The sequence below is a fragment of the Asterias rubens genome, chromosome 1 (assembly GCF_902459465.1).
Source record: "Asterias rubens chromosome 1, eAstRub1.3, whole genome shotgun sequence".
Classification (NCBI taxonomy): Eukaryota; Metazoa; Echinodermata; class Asteroidea; order Forcipulatida; family Asteriidae; genus Asterias; species Asterias rubens.
The window spans coordinates 14,088,690-14,114,005 of record NC_047062.1 but is presented as its reverse complement, the minus strand read 5'-3'; the positions used below and the strand labels follow the sequence as shown (position 1 = coordinate 14,114,005).

Sequence of the window (25,316 nt, the reverse complement as noted above, 5' to 3'; positions counted from 1 at the left end):
CGGAGTAATTTAAGTTGACATAAATAAATAATATAGATCTACATAAAAAATACAACTGTGTGCATTGCCTGTGAGATTATGGCTCAAAACAGGGAACCGGTCAAAAACAGGGAACCGGTCAAAAACAGTTAATGATTCATTTCGTAGCATTTCAGCTGGTTAACCCTATTCTGCTTAGCATCTCTTAATTCCTATATCGCAACAAAATTGGCGTTGGGACTGACTTTAAATTATGGTCTTCCTTGATTATTGGTTGTCATCAATTATGGTTTATAATTTTTTGAATTATTTCCCGTTCGTAGAAAGCTTAGTAATATTCGAGTTGATATTCCATTTAAAATATACAATTTATAATGATAACAATAATATGAACAGTTATTAAGTACCGGTTTCTAGCAAGTTTTGACACTCATTGCGCAGTTAAAAAAAATGAAAATATAATTTCAAAAACATTCCAGAACAACATATCAACTATACAATAGAATACAAAACTCAATCTATTTACCAATTCAACACACAGACAGTGCAATCCCATTCTCGTTGTGTAATTTTGAAATGTGTTAGTACAGTACATGCGAGTGAACACTCACGATGGCTTGGACTTGGGTGTATGTACACGTTGTTTAGGAGTACTTGTATGATGTCACAATATGTAGCTTATACTTTTAGCACTCGTGCAGAATGCTATTTATTTATTTATTTAATTGTTGTTTATCCTTGGGAAATTTTTTAATGTGCCAAGTAGTTACAAACAATCATTAAAGCTATTGGACACTTTCGGTAAACAGTATTGTCCAAGGCCCACACTTCGTGTATCACAACTTATATATAAAATAACAAACCTGTGAAATATTAGGCTCAATTGGTCATCGGAGTCGGGGGAAACCCATCCTTGTTTCCGCACGTTTCGCCATGTCATGACATGTGTGTAAATAAGTCTGTAATTCTCGATATCGAGAATTTATATTGTTTTAATGTTTTCTCAAAAAGTAAAGCATTTCATGGAATAATATTTCAAGAGAAGTCTTTCATCATTACCTTCTGTAAACCCTCTAAGTTATTTGTAAATCTGTGAACTTTTTTTTCTGTTCCGAAAGTGTCTAATGGCTTTAAATATAACAATAGAAAATTGTATGTCACGACATGTAGTCAAAGAAATTACTGACTATATACAAAATAATTTGGAGTTGAACAAATGTAGATGTATGGCTTCTGACTTGCATCCCTGAAAAAAGGTATTGAAAAAGTAGGGAGATCGCTAACATTGACTGCCGTCATGTTAAATCGGTGTCATTAGTTCAAATCCTGCTCTACTCAAGTTTCCTTTGTTCCACCCCAAATTATTTGTGTAAATTCGCTCGGTCAGTTTCCTGTGTCTTTTATAACTCCATAATATAAAATATGATAACATCAATACATTACAGTAAAATTTCAAGGGAATGATTAAAACAAATACCGTGGGCCAGCAAGAAGAGATGATATTCAAAATATTCAAAGTTGCACCAAGATTGGCCTATAAAAAGTATGACACTATTCATAAAGCCTGTAAGCAGATGCTTTCTGCTTGTGGAGTAGCTCTTATAAAGGACAGTTTTTTCTTCATAAAACACTACTTAACCAAAAAGAATGCAAAAGGCACATCACCTAACCAATGGTTTTATTTAGCACATACATTATGCAACAACGCAAATCCATACTGAACGTGTACATGCACTAGCAGACATTTCTTCATGGGATATGCATTTTTTGCTTACACACATGAATCTGATATATGGTAAAGCACCCAAATTCCCTTAAAGGTAAAATTTTCTTTTATGTAATCGACATCTTGATAATAAGACTTGACCTCCATTTCTTGTCATTTGTAAACAACTTAGAATTTTGCCCAACTGACGTTCATGTTATCATGAAAAATTACCTTGTTCTTTTTCCCTCAAAATCTGGCAAGCTGGTTCAAATGGTCCTCAGAAAGAAATGCAGGTATTTGTACCAACCCATTCCTACTTGTTTCAACTGAATGTCTTGGGGAAAAAAGCTAATATGTAGAGAAAAGAACTGTTCTTTAGCCTTTGAATTAGGACAGGTAAATGAAGGGAAAGCATAATTAATGGAAAGCAAAATTAGGAAAATTTAAATAAATTAGGGAAGGCTAAATGAAGTGAGGAAAAGTTAAATGAGAAAATGCAAAATTAGGAAAGGCAAATTTAGAAAAAGCCAAGTAAATTTTCAAAGCTAAATGAATTAGAAAAAAATTGGGAAAAGCTGAACGAATTAGGAAAGGCTAAAGGTACTTATAAAAAGGTAAATGAATTACAAAAAGCAAATTTTGGGAAATGCAAAAGTAGCAAAACCTAAATGAAATTGATATAGTGAAAGTTGAACGTCAACTTACAATCAAGCCCATTGCGAAATGAAATAAATGTGCAGTATACTTAAAATATTCTACATTATATTAACATCAATAGCGTTTAACAACAAACTACTGCAACTGGCCTGAAATTGTTATAATTTGCCTTGATCTTTAGACATCGCTTCCTTTAAAACATTCCTTAAAACAAATTAAAACAAATTCTTGACCAGATTACAGTGCAGTAGTACACTCATCACAATTTTCACATTAACATCGACAAGTAAAGACATTATCATTCACTGACAAATGGTAACACTTTGTACCTATTTTAGTTAAATGCAAGTGTGCTCATAATTTGAGCAAGGTGGAATATGTGGATGTAAGCTGATTGTCAAACAATTTCTCATAATGAACCCTAGTTCACAGTTCAAAATAAACCAGAGTCAAATAAACACAACTAATATATACTTAAGAGTCCCTGCCTGTAAGAATGTACCAAATTAGGGGGGGGGGGGGTGTGATTCATGGGTTCGCAGATCTTCTTCCAAAAAATTAGAGTGATACACCATCATACCAAACGAATAAATCCAAAAATTTAGTTTGCTGACGCTTTCGGTTTTGGAGTTACCAGTTATCAAAGTTTGGGCCAAAAAGCCCTCAAGAAACGAATAGTACATTCCCCGTAAACACAAAAACGTGCGCCAAGGTCATCCCAGAAAAAGTAAAACATTTTTTTAAACCTCCAGTTGGGCTTATAACAAAAGTAAAAAAAAAAAATTGGGATCTCGTTGGCGCGTCATGTTACGCGCACCTGAACCTTTGACGAACAGTGCCCTCGTGCCATTTTCAACGCCTCAACAGTTACCAACCAACATTACAATCTTCTTTGCAATAAGGCAACGGTATTTGCCACTATGCAAAAAGCCTGATTACTAAGGCTAAGGTTTTTTAAAAATAATCACCCGTTTGATATTTTTGGGGTATACTTATAATTGTTTCCTTTAAAAGATTTTATCACAGTGACACCATTAGTGAGCCAAATACAAACAACAAATGTTTGCATAAAATGCACCAGGAGTTCTTTTTTTTCTCTTTCAAGAAAATCTGAGTAGGAGTAACCCTACTAATCTGGTTTGTGAATTTGCTGAACCCTAGACCAAAACCATGGCTAATAATTAATCGATTTAAATGGTTAAAAGTGGCAGTAGCCTGTCGGCAACAAGAGGATGTAGTTTTAAACTGTGGATTACACAAACATCCCTTTAAAAGGGCCCGGGGAGACTTGGAGCATGAGTTACAGTATCCTTGCTCCCTTTTAGTGTTTGGCAATGGGAGACTTTCTGGGACGATAGAGGGCAGCAGACTTACCGGGTAAATCCATTGTTCTCAGAATTATGCGCATGTTCAGAACTACGTAAACAATGGAAATTTACCCGGTATGTCTGCTGCCACCTAGCGTTGGAAAGTCTCCTATTGGAGCACAGCAAGTGCATGCACTGTGCATGATACACAATGAAATATCTGGTTGTGTTTACATGTCTCCCATTTAATGACCTATACCCCCCCCCCCCCCCTCTCCCAAAAAAGAAAAAAAATTGTTCTTGTGAGTATTCTCATTTGTCAGCAGCATCCCAAGTACAACTTTAAAACAGGCTCGTTAGGCTCTCTTTTTCTGGTCGATAAAAGCTTTTCAGCGTGGTTAAAAAGTGTTTGAGGAGTCCCTTATTCGCCTAATTTCAAACTACTCTGATAAAAGTCTTGGTGTTGATTGGTTAGAGGGAAACTCGTAGAGCAGCATCGATATGAAAGAAATTGCAATAGTGGGATATAATTGGAAAGAAATGACATGAGAGTTCGCAATCTTAAATTGTTAACACTGTTTTTCGATATTGGGTTTTTTAGGTGTGCAGGCAAGCGAAGAAAACCACTTGTTATTGCCAGGGTTTTTCTCTTTCTTTATTTTCTTCTTCTTGAAAGTTGGCCAATGACTTTTTGGAGCTATGCCCATCCACAACTTAGAAACCTCTGAAAGAGTAGACAGGGCAGTCGGAATTTGGGATCTGTTTATACAGTTGACATGTTGCATGTTTGCAGCTGGGGTAGTCCTGGGCATTCACCACACAGCCCGTCTATTAGTTAATGAAGTATGCAGGCCTCTATGCTTTGTTTTTAAAAGGGCAAGGGCAACAAGGCATTTTCTCCTTGGTGTGAGGAAATTGTAAATTTCTACTGGAGCATTTCAAGGGCCTCAAGGCAATGGGGGGGGGGGGGGCATGGAGGCAATCATCTTTGTTGCCTTTGTGAAGTATTAGGCCTGAAGTAGTAGGGTTGGGACGTGTTTTTAAATATTAAAACTCTACTACAGAAGTTGATATCTCAAGTTAGTTGCCACACAGCAATTTGTTTGGTGTTCAAACAGTCGCCCATAACACCTTGAGGGAATATCTCATAAGTTACTATTGATTGGAAGTAAATTGTTATCAAAGATATTTTTTCCTTTGATTGGAAACAAATTAGCAGGCAAGACATTTTTCCTTTGATGGGAAACAAATTGGTACGCAGGAGGTTTTTCTTTGATTTGAAATAAATTGCTACTCAAGACTTTTTGTCTTTGATTGGAAACAAATGAAGACAGCATTTGTCATGAAATTGTGCTCGAGTCTGCTATATATACTCCCATGTACAACTAAGTGTAAAACTACTATTCTAGCTGCTTTCAACTTCAGAACAAGTTCAACAATTTCTACTCAACTTCAGAATTTCAACAAGTTCAACAACTTCTACGTTCCAAGCAATAAAGTGTCCTCTTATTACAACTGAATTACCCATTTGAATCCTATTATTAACATTTTCCACCTCACCCTTCCTGCCTTCAAACAAAAAAATCAATGAAATCTTGTGATTTTTCCCTCTCCTTTGTAATTATCCCTTTGTTTCTCTTCTGTTTTTATCTGAAAGGGGAGGTCGGGTCCATAGTGCAACTTATGTTTTAGCTTCTTTGATGTTAGAACTGTTCGCCATTTATATCTTTGTCAGGTTTTGTCTGTTCAAATAATTTCATGTGCAATTTTCATTTATTTAATGTTTTTGTCCATCCTGATTTTGGCGCTTGCGCTGTTGAATGTGGCTAAAATGTAATTGAGATTTAAGTATTTACATGCAGTGAAGTTCATTATACAGATTAGAAATCCATTAGTCAGACAATGCCTTTAAATAAATGACAATATAAACTAACTTGGTAAGAAGCACTGCAGCTAGTGATTATGTATCACATTTTGAGAAGCAACTCCCTTCAGAGAAAGGTGGTTTTAGAGAAAGGAATTTTTAAAATGTCCAAACTGAGAAAAGTTTTATGCATGAATTGTTTCTCAGATTGTTTGTTTCCAAATAAGGATAAGTTCTTCTTGAGTGGACATAGCTGCTCAAGATTTGTCAGCAATCTCCCCTCACCCATCTTGCCACTCTAGTACTTGTCCTTTATTTGGGTCTTGCAGGATTTCTTCCTGTTTTTATTTTAGGCTTTACCCTCTTGCCTTGTGCATGATATAACTATGTTTCAAATGAATCATTAAACATATATAAAGAAAAACATATTTACATAAACACATTTACATGAACACAGGATTAAATGAATGGTTTGAAAACCAAAAATATATTTGGCGGCAAAGGACACTATTGGTTATTGCTCAAAGTAATTATTAGCATAAAACCTTACTTGGTAATGAGTAATGGAGAGCTGTGGATTGTATAAAATATTGTGAGAAACGGCTCCCTCTGAAGTGCTGTAGTTTTCAAGAAAGAAATAATTTTCCATGAATTTGATTTTGAGACCTCAGAATTACATTTTGAGGTCCCGAAATCAAGCATCTGAAAGCCCACAACTTTGTGTGACAAGGGTGTTTTTTCTTTCATTATTACCTCGCAACTTCGGCGACCAATTGAGTTTAAATTTTCACAGGTTTGTTATTTTATGCATATGATGAGATACACCAAGTGAGAAGACTGCTCTTTGACAATTACCAATAGTTTCCAGTGTCTTTAACTACATGATTGAAAATTAAACAAATGACAAAGGATACAATTAACAAAATGTTAATTGCTTACCTCATTAATTGTTTTGGTTACTTCTTTAACTTTGAATCATACGAGCTCTCTCTATTCTCTTTAAAACTTAATCTCTTTCTTCTCAGTTATTTCGTTGAATCAAGTTCAAGTGTTTCGCCAGTAAACCATTTTCTTAGGTCAATGTCATGAATTTGATACTTTCTTCTGGCGTTTTACCTTTTGCAGTCAACTGTCAACTTATTTGGGATGTTATAGGCATAATGTTAGTAATAAGTGCAGAATTTTTTTTCACTTGTTGCTGGTGTTTTGTTTATTTTTGTTGTTGCCCCCATACGATGAGCATTCTTTTTTATGTTATAAGTACAGCACCTTACCTTTTTATGTGTGCTTAATCTTGCACTTGAGATGCAGTGGCATTGTTGAGCTCACTCATCTGTGATCCAATCATGTTAAACGAGTAGCATTTCGAGTCGTAGTGGCAGTCAAAGCAGCACTGGATGGCAGGTTGGCTCTCAAATTTGATCTCCTTGTACATGTAGGTGTGTTTCAGAAGGCACAGCTGTTCCATTTGGTGCAATAGCCACACAGCGTACTGGCTTTGGATTTCTCCTGATCTCTTGTTTACAGATGAAGCTGCGAGGAACTTCACATCGGCCCAATGTCCACAGTCCTTTATCATTGAATCTTGTGCAGCGATTGATTAGAGGAGTAGCTGTGAGGACTGATGGCTTAAAGTTGAAGTATGTGAAAGTGTCACTGACATCAATGGTGTGTTGTACAGTTACATTAGGTTCCAACAATAGGCCGATGAAAATACTTTGTGGGAGGGCTTGGATCATGTTCTGGATGTGATCATTTTCTTCCTTAGACTCAGGTTGAGCAAGAACACTGTTTAAAGATATACAAAATTTGTCGGCAGCATACCTGTCTAGTTGTGGATTGGTGACAAGCTTGTAACAGAATTGACCATTTTGCTTCCAGCCAGGAGCACAGTTGCAGGAGTCTATACTTGACGTGTTGACCAACACCAAAACTAAACAGACATACACTTGCCACATTATTTTAAAGAACTTTTTCTTTAGTATTGTTCAAGAAATTTCCATTTTAGTCAAAGTTTTGAAGAATTTAGTGTTGCGTCAATAAAAACTACGGTATCAGCTAGCCTAAAGGATAATGACTGAACAGGAGGTATGCTTCTGCTCTTTGTGACCTACTCTGGAATCAACTCGGAACAAAAAGCGAGGAAACAGACCTTGGGCTGCTAATAAGGTTTTGATCATTATAGTGAAGGGGAGTTTGCATCGATCTCAAGTTATTAAACGCAGTCTGATTTCTTATAGGCAACAGGGAAGCTCTTTTGTGGCACACAATTACTGTTAATATCCCGGTTCACGTGAAAGCAAATTGCGACGCAAATAATCAAGTACCCTCTGATTTCCAATTGTGATGTCAATTTTGATTACAACTTTGGTGAAGTTGCTGGTGCAAGTAGTCTCAATTGCTTTCAAAAGTCACGGGGGGGGGGGGGGGGGGGGGGGCTCCATGTGCTTTCAAGATTTCAAACTTTTTTGCCTTGATGGTTAAACTGAAATTCTTAATGCTGGTACTTTATTGTTGTAAACAGGCAAACTTATCTGAAGATTGGGTTTGGAGTGGTGGGTATTGGGTAAATTGAGGAGGGTGTGAGAGTGAGTGTTGGCGTACTTGTTGATAAAACCTGCATTATCTTCAAGGCAAAAGGATAATGACAGAGCATGGCTTGTGCCTCTGCTCTTGGTGTAATGCTCTTGAAGTAAATTTAACAAAAAGCAAGGAAATAAACCTCAGACTGCTAGTGGTGTATTTGATTGTTATATGAAGAAGCGTTTGCATCGATCTCAAGTTATTAGACACGTCGTAATATTTATAGGCAAAAGGTAAACACTTTTGTTGCGCATTGATTTCATCCCAGAATAGCAAAACTGCTTCACAAATTGTTTTGGTTTGTGTGTTAGCGGTCCTTAGAGTTTGCATAGCAAAATTTAAAATGCTTAAAGAACCCATCTCGGATGCTCTAAAATATACAGTTTTTACATATTTCTAATAGATCGAGTCCCCAAGAAATAGATAAAGTTATTATGAGTCCCTTACCTCAGGGCTTAAACAGTGTGAAAAATAAATTTTCCTTGAAACACACCAAGTCCACAACCTGAAAACGACAGGTCGAACAAACAACGTGACGAAGGACTTGTGACTTAATCAGTGGCTAGTTAGTGTGGACCTGCCTATATGAATGTTTGTAGCTATCACAAAAACACTGCAAAACTTCACTACGTGCAATCAATACAGCCGTTAATCTGACTCTTTATGGGACAATCTAAGGGGGTAAAAAATCAACAGGTCAATATGTGATTTGGGGATTTCTTTTTTTTTTTAATAGGCAAGGCGATTCTGCTAGGCTTGTTTTTTTTTAGTGAAGCCCTCTACATGTGAAGCATTAAACCCTCACTTTACAAGTAATACACACACCACAAAAACTAACTTGACAAGTGCCACGAACACAGAACACATTGCGTTCTGTAGGATCTGTACACAACCCACAATCCTTGCAAAACACAAGCAGTGGCATTCTTGATAGACTATAAGGTAACAATTTAAATGATGAGAGAATTCTAAGGTATAATGTGGTTTTAGAGAAGAGAAACAAATTTTATTCTGAGAAAGCTTCATGCATGAATTGTTTCTCAGACTGTGTACTTCAATTATGGATTAATCTTCCTGCATGGATATAACCACTCCAGATTTTAGGCGATATCTCAAAAATACTACCACCTTTTCGAAACAAAAAATTAGTTTTATAGTATGTATGAACAGTTGCAAAGACCAAAAGGTATACATTTCTTATATAGACTTGATCCAGTATAAAAAGACAAAGAGAAAACAACTTTAAAAATGCTCACTTACCTCATTAATTAGTTTCCGTTACTTCTTTAAACATTGAATTGTGGGAGCTCTCGCGTTTCTCCATAAAACTTATCTTAGAACTCTCTTCTCGGTTAATTTGTTCAATAGTGTTAAAGTGTTTTGCCATAAACTGCTCACTATTTTCTTTGGTAATTCTCATGAATTTGATGATAACAATATGCATTCCACCTTATGCAGTTCATCTGTCAACTCCTCTTGTGTGTTCTAATTTTTTGTTTATAAGTGCATAGCATTTCTCACTTCTTGCTTTTGTAGTTTCCCCATTCTGAAGAGCGTTCTTAATTTATGCTATAACTTCAAAATACGCACAGCCATTTTTGTATGCTAAATCTTGCACTTGAGATGCAGTGGCATTGTTGAGCTCACACATCTGTCCCATCATATTAAAAGAGTAGCAATTTGGGTCGTAGTGGCAGTCAAAGCAGCACTGGATGGCAGGGTTGTTATCAGACTTGATCTCCTTGTAGGTGTGTTTCAGAAGGCACAGGTCTTCATTGGGTGCAACAGCCACACAACGTGCTGACTTTGGATTTCTCCCAATCTCTTGTTTACAGATGAAGCTGCGAAGAAATTCACATCGGCCCAATGTCCACAGTCCTTTATCATTGAATCTTGTGCAGCGTTTGGTTGGAGGAGTTGTGTTGAGGAATGATGGCTTAAAGTTGAAGTATGTGAAAGTGTCACTAACATCAATGCTGTGTTGTACAGTTACATTAGGTTCCAACAATAGGCTGATGAAAATACTTTGTGGGAGGGCTTGGATCATGTTCTGGATGTGATCATTTTCTTCCTTAGACTCGGGTTGAGCAAGAACACTGTTTAAAGATATACAAAAGTTGTCGGCAGCATACCTGTCTAGTTGTGGATTGGTGACAAGCTTGTAACAGAATTGACCATTTTGCTTCCAGCCAGAAGCACAGTTGCAGGAGTCTATACGTGACGTGTTGACCAGCACCAAAACTAAACAGACATACACTTGCCACATTATTTTAAAGAACTTTTTCTTTAGTATTGTTCAAGAAATTTCCATTTTAGTCGAAGTTTTGAAGAATTTAGTGTTGTATCGATAAAGCCTGTGTTATCTGCAAACCTTAAGGATTGTGACTGAACAAGAGGTATGCTTCTGCTTTTTGTGACCTGATCTGGAATCAACTCAGAACAAAAAGCGAGCAAACAGACCTTGTGCTGCTAATAAGTTTTTGATCATTCTCTCAAGTTATTAAACGCAGTCTGCTTTCTTATAGGCAACAGGGAAGCTCTTTTAAGGCACGCAATTACTGTTTATATTCCGGTTCATGTGAAAGCAAATTGCTTGACGCAAATAATCAGGCATGCTCTGTTTTCCAATTGTGATGTCAATTTTGATAACAACTTACGTGAAGTTGCTGGTGCAAGTAGCCTCAATTGCTTACAAAAGTCAAATGGGGGGGGGGGGGCTCAAGTTTCCATAGCGGACATATCCATAACGGACAATAAGACCATTAAATGAGTCATTATAATCCACCTCTTGTTTTTAGTATTTTTTTATGGTTTCATTTAGGTTAGTAATGGCTACAATTTATATAATTTTGTTGGGAATAAATTTGGAATTATACTCTTAAGCTGGCCTCAGGTCGACCTTGGGTTAACAACAAAAAGTTGGCACTGACTTTTCAGTATCACACTGCGCCTGAGCTAAGACCATCGGGAACTCTTTCGGTCGGGTATTATTTACGACCTGAGCATAACTGTGATGATTTTAAGACAATCTGCAACAGTCGCTGCTCGAAAAAATTGACAGTCACCAGAGCAGAACAATTTCAACTTGTACAACAAGACCCCGACTTTCGGGAACCTATTGCAGGCGCACGATTTTTCAGTTGTTGTGACCTGAGCATATTTTGTCTGCACATTGCCGACGGTTTGTTGCGGGCGCAAGAAAATCAAAGGTTGACCTGAGACCAGCTTTTAAGTTTTGTTTTCTTAATACTTACATTTTGCTGTTAAGCACTTTAAGGAATGTTTTATTTGTTTTGCGCTATATAAATACTGTTTTGTTATTAAAACAATGCAGGATGAATCGCGTATACCCCCAGAAACGTTAAAAAAATACAAATGAGAGCGCCCTCACATGGTCAAAAACCTGGCGCATTGGCCAGGGTTGTGGTTGAAGGATGGGGTTGATTGTTATAGTAATTTGGATGAAATACTGTTGATTATTTGTTAGGCTGTGGATGTTTGTTGTGGAGTGGTTTGTCTTCTTAAACTTCTGGTGAAACGATGTTGTTTTTGTGACCGTTGGCTTTGAGGAATATTTGGAGTTGTTTTGGGGTATTCTTGGGCAGGCAGGATCCCTGCAACTGGTAGCGTTTGGCCTTGTGCTTTGTTTATTTTCCATCTTTATTCACAGAATTAAAAAAAACTGTTAACTTTGATACCTCTTTAAATATTGGGTTATTGGTTCTTTAAAAACACTTTTAGCCTTCGAGAAAGACTCAGGATTTTTTTTTTCCACTGTCGGCTCTTTACTCTCGCCACATTATTTTCAAGAACTTTTCTATTAATATATTTCAAGAGCATTCCATTTTAGCTGAAGTTTTTAACTTAGTGTTGGTGTACTTGTCGATAAAACCTGCATTATCTACAAGGCAAAAGGATGATGACAGAGCATGAGGTGTGCTCAATAAGTGAGGAAAAAAAGCGAGGAAATAATCTTCTCACTACTAGACCTTGGGCTGTTTTGATGGTTGTAGTGATGGTCTCAGCGAGCTCAAATTCTCAAACATGAGGTTATATTTTTTACAGGCAATAGGGAAGCACTTTTAAGCACGCACAACCTTTTTACAGCACAGTTCATAATTCTACCTCCTTGGTTCATACCTCACACGAAAGCTAATGCGAAGCAATTTTACAAGATGCAAATAATTAGGTATGCTCTGTTTTATACATTTTTAAACATTATTTATTATTGATAACCAACAGCAGATTGCAGCCACTTACAGGTTTCATTAAAACAAACAGATGACTGCTTGACCGCTCTGCCACAACATGCCTGCATAATTTTGCTGATCAGAAAACAATCAGCTCTATGGAAATCAGTGCAAGGGCCCAATAATGGAACTGCTTGCCATACATTCAACAACCTATTATTTTAAAAATATGATAAGCGGTAGTTAATTGGAAACTAGTTAATAATTGTGAGGACTGGACGTTGTTTTTAAGTCCATCAGCCACATGTAGCAACGATTCATTTATTCAACCTGTGCATCGTCAATGGCGGATGCGATTGTTTTTATTTATTTCTTATTGAAATAATATAATATTTCTTTCAGCCCAAATCACCGTAAGCAGATAAATGAAACGTGCAGTGCCATGAAAATGGGATGTAAGCTTGCAAGATCAACTGGTACTTTTGCATCATGTTGGTAAACAAAGTTGCTTATTTCTGTTTTGGTTATTTGTTTTAGATACTATGCTGTTTGTTTTCTGAATCAGCTTATCTTAAGCCACGACGAGCCGGACTTAGCCACCAAGCTGATCATTGTCTACTTTTCCTTCTTCAAGGTAAATTGGGAAAATATACCACTGACTCATTATCCCCCCCCCCCCCCCCCCCGATCTTTTTAAAGTCATGAGACTACACAGGAAGGGTATGAGCGCATGTCAAATGAATTACTTTGTGTGATTTATATGTATTCATAGTAGAAAACATTGGGTTAAAAACAAGAGCAAGAACTTTTTAAATTCTTGAAATAGAATTATATATTTTGCAACTACACTTAAAATTTCGATAGCATGTGCAATAAAGGTTCATTCAGGTATGCAACTTGTCAGCTAATCAGATGATTTCATCTTTTTGACAACGGTCTAAATCCTTGCAGTGCCGGATGGTCCTTACCGGTTTTTTTTGTGGACAAACTGCAGTTGTTCAAAATACAGTAAAAGTTTGGTTGCAATTATAATTTATTTTTCTTCTAATCTGTGTTTTAGGGACATTGAATTTTGAAATTTGTCGCCCCTTGAGCCCTACCTTGTGCTATTTTAACTGACTACTCAACCTCTGTATTTAAAGTTACATTAATGTTTGGTTTTTGGCTCTCAACGAAAGTACCTGTTGGCTCAGGCTTGTAACTCTTTGTGAGCTCCCCTGCAGAATCCCCAAAGTGTATTTATATCTGCCTGGCTAAACTGTATTGACCGTATCAAATAACCCCCTTGTTGCTATGAAAGTGGCCATCTTGTAGGGCAGGCCGTATGCACGTACAAGCACACGCTTACAGATGCCATGTTGAAGGGCAGGTCTTTGAATGGTGATGTCATATTCGACATGGTATTTTGTCATTGAAACATGTACATTCATACTATTGCCTGTATAAGATTTGTTACTGTGGAAACAAAATAAATCTTGAAGCCTTGAAACTGTATTTTGTGTAAATTTTTGACCAGGCTTGCATGAAAAAGAAGGACAGCGATCAGAAGATGTTGAGTGCTGTACTAACGGGAGTCAACAGAGCCTACCCTTACTCCAACGGTAAATCGATTTCCATGCATTTCACTCATAAAATAGGGTCATCGAGGTCAAATTCAGTTTTGTGATCCACTCATTTTCCAGTAGACAGAGTCTGTATAAAAATAAGAAAAAAAAGTTACAAGTCTTGAACCTCAAGTTGTAAACCAAAAGGGAAACAGACTTGGTAAAATTTGAAATGATATGGGTTTGGACAAAGAAAACTTTACTCGAGCGGGATTTTTGGTACAGTGAGGGGAGAGGTTGAAATTGTGTATGAAAAAGCAACTGGAACGCCACATCAGGGCCAAATTTCTTCCTTGATAAAAACAACATTACCGACCAAATTTCCATTTGTTGCATATTGCTTGTATGCTGGTATTCAGCTGTTGTTTGCTTATCCTGAAAATCACTTTGAAATTTGGTTGGTAATCCTGTTTTTATCAAAAATGTCATGCTAAGCAAATTGTTGTGCTTAGCAGCTCTATGAAATTGGGCCCAGTTTAGGGAAGTATACTCCCCAGGGACCTGAGAAATATTAAAGGAATGTTATGACCCAATGACCAGGGCACTAATGTAAAGCGTATTGAGACGTTATTGTGATTGTGCTTTATAAGAACTAGCTATTGTTATTATTAAATACACCATTTTATTTGGTTCAAATTCTTTCCTACATTTTCTTTAGCTGGGGATGATCGGGTTGACGAGCAGACAGACGCGTTATTCAAAGTGGTTCATATTTCAGCCTTCAACACGGCCATTCAGGCTCTACTGCTTCTCAAACAAGTTCTGGACTCTAGGTAAAGTAACCTTGGTTGTGGGCGGTTTTTCAGTTCTATTTATTTCCAGGGTTTCAGTAATTAGAAATGTAAATGAATGTGAGGTTTTGTCCAGGCCCTGCGATTTGTTGGCAGGAATTTGTTAACATTCTTCAATTCTTGTCACTGTAATAGTAATAATATAAGTAACAAAGCAACAAATTTTAGACACTTGTTGATCATAAAATCGTTAAGTTGTATCCATGTTATTTCCCATGTTATTTTATCTTATAAAAGATGAGTACTGGTGGTTCACAAACCTTGCATTTTCTGGTTGTCTACATGGCAAGAATGGGTGTGTATGTATTTTATTCTTAAATCCTTGTTGGTGTTTCTTTTGCAATTTGTGTATTTTTGAAATATTTGTAGTAAACTTGTGCGAGCATTCTTTTTGGAGAGTAATAAAGTCTTATGTTTTGTTTCCCTTGGCAGGCATTCCATCACTGACCGTTTCTACTCGGCGCTGTACAGCAAAATTCTTGACCGTAGTGTTGAACACTCAACCAGGCAGGCCATGTTCCTCAATCTCATCTACCAGTCACTCAGAGCAGATAACTCAATAGGCAGAGTCAAGGTACCAGACATGTCACGATGCTTCCCTTAAATTCAGCACTTTCTCGTGGTTACTGTCAGGATGAAATTTTATTTTACTTCAGAGAAAGTGAGCATAATTTGCTTTTTTTCTAGGGTTGATGAAACATTTGAGGTGTGGGACAAATCTCTGATAAGACATTGCTAGTATAGCTTTTAAAGACCTTTCTTAACCAATAAGTGTGCATCATGGAACATTTAAACTGAGTTTTGTGTTTTATGTTAGTTTGTTTACTTTGCTTTCAGGCTTTTGTGAAGAGACTTTTGCAGACATCGTCAACCCAGCAGCCTCCATTTGCCTGCGGGGCACTGTTCCTTGTTTCTGAGATCATGGCCACGAAGCCTGCATTGTTGAATACTGCCATGGAAGCAATTGTGAGTCTCGTCTTAGTTTGTTGTTGACACGTTTTATTTCTACTGAAGTCAAAACAACCTATTTGAGAGAAAAATTTTACCTTAATTTTTACCTTAATTATCTCATAATTATTTATTTGTAAAATATGGTTGTACAACTTCATTATCAATAAGCGTTCAGGCTAAAATTCTACATTTATGTTTTTTATGCTTACCAATCCTTTTAAACGGTTTTTGCGGTTTATTTTAGGATTCTGACAATGAAGAACACTTTGTTGACGTTGATGAGGATAGCAAAAAGACAAGACAAGTCAATGAACCGATAAGGAGCGAGAAAGGAGAGGTAACCTCTGAGGCTGTATCATCCTGGGTCCATCACAAACTCTTTAAGAAAGGTACGTGGCCGAGCGGTCAAGCGCTCAACACAGTTACATGTATTGCTAACAGGTTTGAATGTTTTAGAGAATTTTTACTCCTATTGTAATAATTCAGTTTCTTATTTATTTGTCCATACATTTGTACCCGCTTAGTTTTTGACGAGTGGTAAAGTTTCTTGCTTAAGGACACAGGTGTCACTGCTCTGGAACCCAAACTCTGCTGGACACAGAGCTAGAGTCTGGTGCTCTTAACCGCTAGGCCATGACTAAGCTTGGGCGATATCACGATATTATCGAATATCGCGATATTAATTTGGAACGATTTTGATATCGGATGGATTTGGTTTAATCGAAATATAAATATATCGCGATATATCGTGATGTTTATGCTAGCTGAGACATCTTGCACCCCATAGGTTTGGAGTAAAACCAGAAGAATAGGTCATTAGAACATCTCTCTTATGCCATGACTGTCTCTTCTACAACTTTCACTTGGAGTTTGAAGACTGATGATGTCAAATTTAATTAATCGCGATTATATCAAATATCGCAATATATTGTCGGCGATATATCGTGAATAAAATAAATCGATATCGCCCAAGCTTAGCCATGACACACCACAACCCCAACTGTGTTAACACATTTATGTTTTTATCATTGGAGTGCTTCTTTGTGGCGACCAATTTGCATACTCACGTTCTTCAATTGATTAATTTGTTATTTCAGAGAAAAAGACCCAATATGATCCAGGCAACAGGAATCCTCAATACTGCGGTGCAGAGGGGAGCATCTTCTGGGAACTCAACAAAGTGAGCTTTCTTACTTTTGTCTGTAAAGAAAAGTTTGTTTTAATCAAATCCATTGATGTCATGTTGAAATGGATCATAAGTGGAGCGGAAAATTTAGACACTTCCAGTGGTGTAAACAATATTCCCTTCCCTTTCTTTGGAACCCCCCCCCCCCCATCCCCAAGTGACAGTGAGAAAATGCACAATTGAATGTTTTTTTTATATGAAAGGGCGTATGAAGATGTGCGTATGAAGATGTATGTAATACTGTAGAAGTTTCAGTTTTGTTTAGAAAAAGGTGAAAATCACAAAGCAATGTTTTCAGGAGAGTCGGGTCAATCCATTAATCATGCTTGAATATTTCTCGACTTACTGACATAAACATTATTTTTGTGAAATTGTTTTACTTGTTTCTCAAAAAAACTACAGCAAGTAATATTTTAAGGGAAGCTTTCTACCATCATTATCTTTAAACTGTGTAAGTTTAATATGTTAATCTGTGGATGTTTGCATTGTACCCAAAAAGTACACAAACCCTTTTAATAGCCCACAAATTTTCTCATGCTTTACTTCACTTGACACCTCACTTATTGAGACTTTTAGGTTGATTGTTGTTTTTATTTTTGATATTACAGCTCCAGAATCACTATCACCCTTCGGTAGCCCTCTTTGCAAAGACCCTACGTGATGGTTTGAAGGTACACTACATGGGCAACCCGCTGCATGATTTCACGCTGATGAAATTCCTGGACCGCTTTGTCTACAGAAACCCAAAGAAGCAAGCAGAAAATGGTACGCCACTAGTTTTGGATTCTGACTTTTCTTAAAGTTTTCGTAATGTAAAGGTTCTTTATAAAGTGTTTTTGTGCAATTAAAGTAATTTTTTTATTAAGTTAATTAAGTTAAGTTAAGTTAAGTTTGTATTGTAAACTTTGGTCTAATCCCTGGCTGTTCAGCAGTAACAGGTTGAATGGCTTTCAACTGGCACCTGTACAAAGTTGTTGACAAAAGTTGTTTTTTGTTCAATCCAACATTATCTAATTGTAGGCAGCGTCTGAATTGGCGACTGTGACTGTTGCAAATTGCATTGCTATGGACATTTTAGATGCAGCAGCTAATTTAGACATGGGCCTAAAGACACTGGACACTACTGGTATTTGTCAAAGACCAGTCTTCTCACCTGCTTTTTCTCAACATATGCATAAAATAACAAACCTGTGAAAATTTGAGCTCAATCGGTCATCGAAGTTGCAAGATAATAATGAAAGGACAAAACACCTTGTCGCACGAAGTTGTATGCTTTTAGATGCTTGATTTCGAGACCTGAAATTCTAAATCTGAGCTCTCGAAATCAAATTCGAGGAAAATTACTTCTTTCTCAAAAACTACTTCTATCTCAAAAACTACTCCACTTCAGAGGGAGCCGTTTCTCACAATGTTTTATACTACCAACCTCTCCCCATTACTAGTTACCAAGTAAGGTTATATGGTAATAATTATTTTGAGTAATTACCAATAGTGTCCACTGCCTTTAAGTGTCAGCATTGGATTTTGAGTACTTTTATGTGCAGCATTCCTGAACTGGAGCTTACTGTGCAGTTTATTTATGTCGTCATTTTTGTTTTGCCACCACAGTGAGAGTATCAGTAATGGAGCCCAAGGGGAAAGCCTACAACCCATCAGCGATCAGACTCCTACCGGTCAACACAAAGGATTACCTTAAAACATCACAGGAGAAAATACCCATTGATGAGATGTTCTTCCACAAGTATGTAGAATTAGAAAAACTTGTCGTGGCTGAGCGGTTAAGTGCATCGGACACAAGTTCTGGTTGCTGAGCCATCAGGATGTGGGTTTGAGTCCCAGTCATGACACATCGTGTATCCTTGAGCAAGACACTTAATTATTATTATTGCTTTTCATCGCCCATGAGTAAATGGGTAGCCGTGAGGGCAGAGATGGTTCTGATCGATTTAGTTAAGTGTGCTACATACTTGGAACAGTTTTAGGGACTCTTAAAAACCTATTTTTTGTATATCTTTTGTCTTGCTCACATCACTCTGAATCCTTTGACAAAGGTGCTCTATAAGTTCATGTTATTATTACAAATCTCACCCTGCTGTAAATGGTAGATTCTGAAGACTGTGATGAAGTTTCAGGGATAACTTGATGAAGTTTCAGGGATAACTTCAATGTGGGAAAACTCTTCTTTTTAAAGGTATTTCACGTCAAGACAGAAAGGACCTCAACATCCTGTCACAGAGCAAGAAAAAGGAAAAATCAAAAAAGCTCCTGAAGCTGATGACGCAGAGGACGATGACCTTGAGTTTGATAGCGATGCATCAAGTATTGATGATGACGAATTCGACCAAATTATTGGTGAGTCTTTTTACAAAAACACTCGACACATCTAATGGGGGAAAAAAATCCCAAAACTGTTTGTTCTCGTTGTTATTAATTTTGGATTTACCCATATACACTGATGTGTGTTAGCACTGTGTACTTTGTACTTTCCTGAGCTCTGTGAGAAAAATCACTTGGGCAGGATTCGAATCTACGACCATAGCATTTCTAGAGCAGTGTTTTAACAACTAGACTAACGAGATTGCCCAGTAGCTATGGACGCAGTACTGCGTATACAGTGCCAACACACATGGGTGTATATGAGGTTGATATTCTTTATCCCCGATGCAAATTTCCATCTTTTAAATTCTTGTAATTATTATCATTTATTTGGCCATTGATGCAACAAATTGAAATATAGGCAGTCACAATAAGATAAAACTGAAATTGTGATAATCAGATATTCGTTGTTACAAGTAATAATAATATCAAAGCCTTATATAGCGCACATATCTACCAAACAAGGTACTCAAGGCGCTGAGTATATACAAACTTTCAGAAAGATAAGTTATTGCAGTGATGAATTCTGAGACCCAATTATGTAGCACCTTATAAGGGTTTACAAGGTGCTACGGCGCATACAGCAGCCACAGCCAGGAACACCGAGGCGAACCCCTTCTCTTTTCGATAAGTACACTGGGTTCTTACATCTATGTGATAGAAAGTACGGTCAATTTGGTGGGTTTTGAGGTAGGTCAACAGCTTACATTGGGGAAGACAGAATTTGGTTCTCAACATTGAATGTAGAACAAAAATTCAAAAGTTGCACAGTTGAGGCAGACAGTTGATATAAGCTATCTAAGGCATTGGAGAAGTATTTGTAATTTTGTTTGCAAGCTCTCCTATTTGGAACTAGTCTTTATGAAATAAAATTGTAGTTCATTGTTAAAGGTATATATTTTGTTCTAATCTTACAGGTGGTATGGATTTTGAACAAGAAGTAGAAGAAGATGATGATGACATGGACTTTGCTGGGTACGTTTTGCCATCTTAAAGGCGTGTCATTTTCCACGATTTGTTCTTGATTTCAGAAATTTTACAAAAACTTCTGAAACATCCTTTGATTCTGGCAACTCACATCTGTTATCTCCATGTAGTTCCTTTTATAAACAGTGGACGTAACTGGATCATGTACAAACCAGTAGTGCTGTTGGCTGCCCCAAGCATGTCAACTGTACATCCACTAAGTTTAATGACCCAAGTAATTTAATGTAATCACACTCACTCTTTAAAAAGGATGTATACTTTCCAAATTTTGGTGACCAAAACTCGGACACTCTTTAATGGAGCTTTCCTGCAATGTTTACTTTCAGGGAAGTGAGTCGGAAAAATAAGGACAAAAAGAAGAAGAGCAAATCCCAAGAGGAGGAATCCAGTGACGATGAAGATGACTTTGGTAATGACAGTGACATGGAGGAGGGAGGATCCGATGTGGACGACGATGCAGATGATGATGGTTTCAAGATGGTCAATGATGAGTTTGACGAGGAGGGATTCGATGCTTCTGATGAGGAGTTTGAAGGTGAGGTTTCTGAATTGAATTTTAAGATAGATGAGGATGATTTTAATGATGAGGAATTTACAGAATCTCTGGACATTTTCAAAACCATGTTTGAAACGCACACATCATTGCATACGATATATATATGGCAAAAGGTTTATCGCGATTCAGAACCGCAATGCATTGTGGGTAGGCGGATGGGGCAGTTTGCTATGCGGTGTATGTTGTCAAGCACGACTCGCGCACGCATGGCCTATATGTTTGTGTGGGTTCAACAGGGCCATCTCTTGATATTTTGCTATTCGCGATAAACCTTATGGCATTGTTAATCCCAGTCATGACACTTTAGCAAGATGCTCTAGTATGATTGCTTCTTTTCACCCAGTGTTGTAAATGGGCGTAGGTTAATTGAAAAAGCCTGAAGAGTGCCATGGCAGTCTGAAGGTCCAATCACACTGCAGCGATAATGAAAACGATGCGATCAGGACGCATTCCATTAATTGAATTGCTCCGCGCAGAATACACTTACGCTTAATTCAACCAGTTGTGGGCAAGGATTGTTAACGTTCTCATTTTCGTTCTCGTTATCGAGGCCAGTGTGACCTTAAGGCTGTATACTTCCCAGAGAGCTGAGAAGGATCACAGGAATTTTACTGGCCTAGTGACTAGGGCACAAATTGTAAAGTGTATTGAATGTTTTTTGTAAAACATAATAAATATTAGAACTAATCGTTTTCATTGTATACACTGTCTTTATTTATCTTCAATGTGCTTTCCTTATGTGTTTATTATTTAAATGTTTTCTTCTTTATCCCAGCACCTCAAAATATATTTGGTCATTGAAAGATGGCGCATTACAAATGTATTACTATTATTATTTGCAGCTGAGTTTCCCCCTTGGATTCATAGTGACAGCTCCACCGTTAATTGTGTAGACCTCGATTAACAAAGTGTACATTAAAAAGCCAGAATAAGTTATATTTTTGTTGGAAAATTTATGGAAGCTTAGAGATATATTGATACAATTGGATAGTACTAGTACTACTCTATGTAGGATGATCCATTTTGGTAAAATATTAATTTACTTTAAAGTATATACAATATTTGTTATTTGTTCTTAATTTTTTTTTTTTTTTAAATGGCTGTTTGTAATTTTTTGACAACTTTAAGAAGCTAAGTGTTTTTTTCTCTTTTTATCTCTCTTCTTTAACAGTGTATCTGAAAACATCTTTAAAAAAATATTGAATTCATGCATATATTTTTTCTAAAGGTATCCAGAAAATTCATACTTGATGTCAAATCTAGAACACAAGGTGTACTATTTTTATTGTGATGATATAACTTTTAATCTCAAACATTAAAATCTTAATCACACTAGAAAAAGTTTGAACATTGCTGTGAATTTTTCTGTTTTTAATTTGTTTAACTTGTTTTTGTTTCAGAGCAAACCTCGTCCAAAGCAGCCAAGCTTAAGAAGAGCAAGAAACGTACAGTAAATGAGGAATCGGATTCTGATCAGGATGTGGACTTCCTTGGAGCCATGGGAACGGGCAAGAGAAAAGTAGGAAAGGCAGCGAGGAGAGGAGGTAAAAAGAGGAAGACTGATGGAGGTGGAGATAGCCAAGGATTACAAGCTACTGCAGAAGAGGTAAGTCGCAAAATGTTTGTCTTGTCAGCCAATGAATTACTTGATTTGTTAACATCAGGGAAGTGATACAAAACAATTAAGTGCAGAACAATTCAGGCCAAGGTTTAATCCAACAGCAGTTAGGGGACTGAATGATAAGTAATCAATCTGACAGACTTTATACTAATTTCCTTTCTTGTCTTAATATTATGTATTTCTTGATTTACATATTATCATATTTTGTTACGTATTTTTTAAGCAGGAGAGCCAAGACGGTTTCTATTGTATACATTTTTGCAAATGGCAATAAACAAAATCAAATAAAATCTAATGATGATCTTCCTATATTAACCTCATTTCGGATTTGTTCTGCATTCAGAAAATCAGGAAGATTGTTATTAAATAGCTTAGTATTTTCTATAAAAGCATAAATCATATGTCGTTCAATGGATTGACAGTGAATTAACCAGGAGTGGACCAGAGTTGTATCTCGAGTTAGGACAAGTTTCTTGATATACACACTCATTGATGTTTACTTTTTATGTTCCTTTGCAGTTTTCATCATTGATGGATGAACATGTTGGAGCCAAGTTTGATAGTATTGGCCTCAATGCCATGGCCAACAAAGATAATGCACGTAAGTAATCTTTATAAACGCACAATGATATATAGACATGCTGCTCCATTGGGTTTGTCTGCACCAGTGTTGTCTGCCATTACTGGGACGCAAACATGCTGAGCATAAATTTGTTTGTACACATCAGGGGAATCTAAAACAAATCATTTTCATGCAACTATGAAATTAGCGCAACTTGAGATATTGTCATGGTAAGGTATCAATATATTTTTGGTTTGCGGTAACGCCATGTATGTATCTACTTGCCAGTTAGAATTTGTTCTTTAGGGAACTGTCTTGCTATATATTCTACTACCGCAGAGTGGATTTATCAGATTGTTCAGGAGCCTTCATATATGTATATATATATTTTTGTTTCTGTGCTGAACTTCTTTATTTCGTTTATATATGTTTGTGTACATTTTTATTATTATTTTTATCTATCTTTAATTGCCACATTTAGCATTTGTGAGTTTAGTTTTGTATATGTAAATTTAAAGATTAATTGATTTGATTAGTTTTATTTTTTCCTGTGACCACAACCATGCCATTTTTGTATATACACAGATGCCAAACAGCTGAATTGGGAGGTGAAACGAGACCAGTGGGTCCAGGGTAGAGACCCGAAGACCATGATGGCCAAGAAACGTGGCAAGGGCAAACCATTTAAGAAAGGGCAGCAGAAGGGACAACCTAAGACGGGTGGAGCCAAGAGTGGGGCTTATCAAGCCAAAGGAGGAAACGCTAAGGGAAAGAGGAGAAAGTGAATGGATCATGGATGAAATAAATAACTCTTATTAAAATTCACTCTCCAACTGACTGACCATTCGCTAGGTTCTGTGTTGTGGTGATTTTTGCTTTTATTTTGTATTATACAATTTGGTAAATTTATCTCTACTGTACAGTACAATAAGTTTGTGCAGAGGTATAACTACCCCTTTGTTCTTTTGGTCAACTAACTTGACAATGCTGCTGAGAATTGGAGGGCTGTCTGCAAAATCTGGGGTCAGTTTTAAGGTTCTGCTTACCGCAGATTTTGCCGCTACTGAGTTAGCGCAAAATGTATGCGTTAGCTGTGTAATTAAAAGCATTATGAAACAAAGAAGGTAATAGTAGCACCTAAAGAGTTAGGGATTGCATACAAAACTGCATAAGCTTTTGTTGCAACTACTACTTCATCAGATGCAAAGATGAAGTAGTTGTTGCTACAAAAGCTTATGCATGTTTTTTTTTAAATGTAATTAGTTAGTCTTTAAGTGTTACTAATACCTTCCTTGTTTTTTTATATCAGACTAAAACAACTATTTTTTGATTAAGAATAATGAAGTAATAAACCACAAGGGAGGCGGACTTGGTAAATTTCAATAATTTTGTTTGATAATGCCTTGGTAAATACAAGACTGAATAAGTTCTCAATTACGAATGCTGTAGTGAAACAGAACACTGTTTACCATACTTTATTTGATTATTTATTTTTATTAAATCTATGGCTAAAATTTGTGGATCAGGCATGATTTTGATTTGTTTTTATCCATATGGTTCTAAACTTGAATCCTTTTATAAAATTTGTATCATCAGTGCAGATAAAATTGTTTTCACTTGATCACATATTTAAAAAAAAAAATTATTTACACAATGTCCATATACTCTGCTTTAAAAAGACTAGTACTTGATTATTGAAAATGGATGTAAAGTATTTTTTTCAAACATCTGAATTGGAGGAATATTAAAACAAGTAAAACTGCAAATGTTTTACAGCTCTCTACATTGGTGCGCGATTTATGTGTTGCTATATTCATAATAGACAAATAAAATAAATTTATACATAATCAAAAGCTGTCAAGAAGAAAAGTGGAAATGTCTTGTTAACTTCACAATTTAAATTGCGTACAAGTATGCGTGTGTCCCCCCCCCCCCCCACGGTTAGTACAGTTATTATAACAGGTGATAATTTATAAAAATTTTGTTTAAGTCTTAAACCAATGTGTGTTAGCACTGATATACTCGGCACTTTCTCAGAGTTCTGTGGACAAAAATCACAGGCATATTACTGGGGTAGGATTTAAACCCACGACCTTTGCAATTCTAGAGCAGATGTCTTTCCAACTAGACCACTGAGAGGCATAGTGGCTGTATTGCAGCAGCGGTTACTGCAATGATTTAATAGAGGTTTAGTCTTGCTTGTTTTAATTTTTCTTCCCCGCCTTCCCAGAAGACAACTTTTGACAAAGATGGCAAGCCTGGATTCTTCTTCCTAGGCTTAGATTGGCCATTACATGTGTTTGTCGTCAAACAATCACGTCAATTCTTGACTCTCATACCGGATACCAAAAACTGTTGGAATATTCACCTACTTAAACAACTCTTGTGAGTTTA

General features: G+C 36.7%; 1 protein-coding gene across 1 annotated transcript in view; it reads left to right on the top strand.

Annotated features, from left to right (window-relative positions):
- The window catches only part of LOC117291684 (CCAAT/enhancer-binding protein zeta-like), a 34,234-nt gene extending 10,053 nt beyond the window's left edge, over positions 1-24,181 (top strand). The window contains exons 10-24 of the mRNA XM_033773535.1: positions 12,826-12,922; positions 13,805-13,889; positions 14,551-14,665; positions 15,116-15,257; positions 15,521-15,649; positions 15,879-16,023; positions 16,732-16,814; positions 17,429-17,585; positions 18,429-18,561; positions 19,012-19,172; positions 20,114-20,171; positions 20,510-20,718; positions 22,140-22,345; positions 22,880-22,961; positions 23,508-24,181. Coding sequence (XP_033629426.1) covers positions 12,826-12,922; positions 13,805-13,889; positions 14,551-14,665; positions 15,116-15,257; positions 15,521-15,649; positions 15,879-16,023; positions 16,732-16,814; positions 17,429-17,585; positions 18,429-18,561; positions 19,012-19,172; positions 20,114-20,171; positions 20,510-20,718; positions 22,140-22,345; positions 22,880-22,961; positions 23,508-23,707 — 2,002 coding nt within the window. The 3' untranslated portion in view covers positions 23,708-24,181. The remainder of the gene's footprint in view (positions 1-12,825; positions 12,923-13,804; positions 13,890-14,550; positions 14,666-15,115; positions 15,258-15,520; positions 15,650-15,878; positions 16,024-16,731; positions 16,815-17,428; positions 17,586-18,428; positions 18,562-19,011; positions 19,173-20,113; positions 20,172-20,509; positions 20,719-22,139; positions 22,346-22,879; positions 22,962-23,507) is intronic.
- The last annotated feature ends 1,135 nt before the right edge of the window (positions 24,182-25,316 follow it).